At 56.7% G+C, this 3,579-nt stretch overlaps 1 protein-coding gene across 1 annotated transcript in view; it reads left to right on the plus strand.

Moving 5' to 3' along the window:
* Positions 1-1,546, plus strand: part of MRPS2 (mitochondrial ribosomal protein S2) — a 2,489-nt gene extending 943 nt beyond the window's left edge. The window contains exons 2-3 of the mRNA XM_009642285.2: positions 13-275; positions 648-1,546. Of these exons, the coding sequence (XP_009640580.2) occupies positions 13-275; positions 648-1,191 (807 nt within the window). The 3' untranslated portion in view covers positions 1,192-1,546. The remainder of the gene's footprint in view (positions 1-12; positions 276-647) is intronic.
* Positions 1,547-3,579: the final 2,033 nt, after the last annotated feature.

Consider the following 3,579-nt stretch of genomic DNA (forward strand, 5'->3'; position numbering starts at 1 on the left):
GGCGCTGAGCAGTGTCCTTGCGGGTACCGCCAGGCCCTTGCCGCCTGGGTGCATCCGGGCCCTCCCTCCCGTCCCTGCTCGTCCCCTGCGAACACAGCAAGAGGCAGCAGAGATGGGGTTGGTTTTTTTTTTTCCCTTTTCTCAGCCGAGGATGACAAGCTCCTGTCCGAGCCGCTCAGCCACCCCGACTTCTTCAACGTGAAGGAGCTCTTCTCCCTGAAAGATCTCTTTGATGCCCGGGTGCACTTGGGGCACAAAAAGGGATGTCGGCATAGGTGAGTGACCCCATCCTGGGATCCAGCGCTTGCTGACATCAGGAGCGTTTCCCTAGAGCGCATCGGCTTTGGGGGCTGCGCCAGATCAGTCTGGGGCTGGAACTGCCCACGCAAACCCGCATTTCTGCCTGGGTCCTGCAAAAATACAGGGGCCCCACTCAGCGTGGGCATGGAGCGGGGTGGGTGTCAGACCTGCAGCCCCCTGAGCCTGGCTGTGCAAAAGGACCTTCTGCAGAGAGCACCTCTGGTACCATTGGGAGCTGGGGTGCGAGAAGGTTTCTGTGGGGCCACGCTGCGTTCGGAAGCGCTGCTCGATGCCTGTAGTACCCTGTCCCCGTGTCCCTTTGTGTCGCCCTCCCTCTGTCCCTGCAGGTTCATGGAGCCTTACATTTTTGGCTGCCGCCTGGATCAGGACATCATCGACTTGGATCAGACGATGCAGCACCTCCAGCTGGCCCTCAACTTCACCGCCCACATCGCCTACCGCAAGGGTATCATCCTCTTCATCAGCCGCAAGCGCCAGTTCTGCCACCTGGTCGAGAGCACGGCACGGGAGTGCGGGGAGTACGCCCACACCCGCTACTGGCAGGGCGGCCTGCTCACCAATGCCCACATCCAGTTCGGGTCCGGCGTCCGCCTGCCCGACCTCATCATCTTCCTCAGCAGCCTCAACAACGTCTTTGAGCCCCACGTGGCCATCCGGGATGCTGCCAAGATGAACATCCCCACGGTGGGAGTGGTGGACACGAACTGCAACCCCTGCTTGATCACCTACCCCATCCCCGGGAACGACGACAGCCCCACCGCCATGGAGCTCTACTGCAAGCTCTTCAGGATGACCATCATCCGCGCCAAGGACAAGAGGCGGCAGAGTGAGGTCTTCAGCGAGCTGCAGAGCAAAGCAGAGGGCAATTAGAGCCCCAGGGACAAACTTAGCCATGCCCAGCAGCTTGGGGACAAGCATCCTGCTCTGCTCCCACGGGCGCTGCAGGACTGACCCTGCACCCAGAGCACCAGCTTTTGGCAGAGCTTGTGGAAGGCCCCCACCCCGGCTCTGCTGCTGGGCAGAGATCCCACGGCGGTCACAGCTGTGGTGGGTCTCCAGCTCAAAAAGAAATTATCAGGAGTGATGCAAGGGGGGACGGAGCCAGGCCAGACCTTGTGTTTGTCCCTGTTGCAACGAGGCACCTCTGTCCTGTGGCCTTCCCATTCCTGAGCTTGTGATTTCACCTGAAACCACTTGTGTCTCGCGCCTCTTCCTGACGTGACAAATAAAGGGCCCTGTGATGCTTTTTCTTTCTTTTCTTGTGAAATGGGAGGGTACGGGGGCATCTGGCAAACATTTATGGTGAGGGGGTGAAGGGTGTTCCCAGCCTGGGGGTAGGCCGGGTGCTGCAGGCCGGGAGCAGGAGGGGTGCGAGTCTGGCCGGTGCATCTCAGGGTTGGAGGGTCCCCGCTTTGTCCCAGGGTCCGACCTCTGCCACGGGGAGTGGGGGACTCCAGCGTGCAGCCAAGAAGAGGGAAGCTCCATGGAATGTGGAAGGAGGGTCAGGCCACTTGGGAGGCATACAGGAAAGTGCTGGTATTCATCATTTTGATCCTGTGAGCTACTGGCAACTCCAGACGGGACAGCCTAGCTCTGCTGCCGGTTGTACTGCACCTTCCTACACGCCATTGCGCAGCGCTTGCCACAACTTTGTTTTCTCAGCAGCCTGAGCCAGGGTTACACAGTTGCACCATCTTAGAGTTGGACCTTTGCCTCTTGACACAGAGGGAGGTAAAAGCTGGGGAGAAGATGAAAGGGGAAGGGTTGCAGAGAGATGTTCACAGTCTATAGGAGGAAGGTAAAAAGGAGCATGCTTGGCATTATCTTCTTAATGGAAATTGCACCAAGTACAACAGAATGCTGCAACTTCACAAAGGAGCTAAATTGCATCTTCCGTTTTTTGCTGCTGACAGTTGTACCCAACAGACGCACATGCACACACACACAATTTTCTTCCACTGAGGTTGCTGACCTACGAAATCACTGTTTACAAAAATCTGTGACTATGTATGCTTTGGTGGGGACATGTGAAAAAAGATGAAAAAACCCAGGGCCAAGTCAAGTTGGTCTTTGGGAGATACAGTTATTAGGAATCATAGAACCCCTTGGATTGGGAGGGCTCTGGGGGAAGCCACCTCGTCTTGCCTGCCAGCACCCCAATGCTTTTTGGCTGAGCTGCTCCAACCAGTGGGTCCACAACCCCATCTTGATGCTTGGGGGCTATTCCAGCTCAGGGACAGGACAGTGTCTTTGTGTTTGCTGAACTTCAGGAGGTTCCTCTTGGCCCGTTCCTCTGTCTCATCCAGGGTACCTCTGAAGACTAATCCTGCCATCAAGGCCGTGAACTGCTTCCCCCCCCTCTGGGTTACCATTACCCGCCGACTTGCTGACGTGCCTTCCGCCCCTTGTGCTGGTAACTGATGATGCTGATGCTGAACAGGATCGGCCCTGACGTTGTTCCTTGAGCAATGCCACCTCTGCTGAGAGGGACCTGGGAGTCCTGGTGGACAATAAGCTGACCATGAGCCAGCAATGTGCCCTTGTTGCCAAGAAGGCCAATGGTATCCTGGGGTGTATTAAGAGGAGTGTGGCCAGCAGGTCGAGGGAGGTTCTCCTCCCCCTCTACTCTGCCCTGGTGAGACCCCACCTGGAGTACTGTGTCCAGTTCTGGGCTCCCCAGTTCAAGAAAGACGAGGAACTCCTAGAAAGAGTCCAGAGGAGAGCTACTAGAATGATAAAGGGACTGGAGCATCTCCCCTACGAGGAAAGGCTGAGAGAGTTGGGCTTGTTCAGCCTGAAGAAGAGAAGACTGAGAGGGGATCTCATCAACGCATACAAATATCTTAAGGGCGGAAGTCAAGAGGACGGAAGCAGTCTGTTTGCAGTGGTGTCCAGCGACAGGACTAGGGGCAATGGATGCAAACTGAAACACGAGAGGTTTCAGTTGAATATGAGGAAGAACTTCTTCACTCTGAGGGTGGCAGAGCACTGGAACAGGCTGCCCAGGGAGGTTGTGGAGTCTCCTTCTCTGGAGATATTCAAAGCCCGCCTGGATGAAGTCCTGTGTAGCATGCTCTAGGTGAGCCTGCTTGAGCAGGAGGGTTGGACTAGATGATCTCCTGAGGTCCCTTCCAACCCTTACGATTCTGTGATTCTGTGAAGCCCAGCTCCTAACGGCCGTTGTGTCTCTGTGGGAGGGATTAGGGCCGGCCTGCAGCGCCGGGGGTCGAGCCCAGCGTGGGGAAGGGCTCTGGGCCA

Source organism: Egretta garzetta, unplaced genomic scaffold, assembly GCF_000687185.1.
Source record: "Egretta garzetta isolate BGI_Z169 unplaced genomic scaffold, ASM68718v1 scaffold417, whole genome shotgun sequence".
Lineage (NCBI taxonomy): Eukaryota > Metazoa > Chordata > Aves > Pelecaniformes > Ardeidae > Egretta > Egretta garzetta.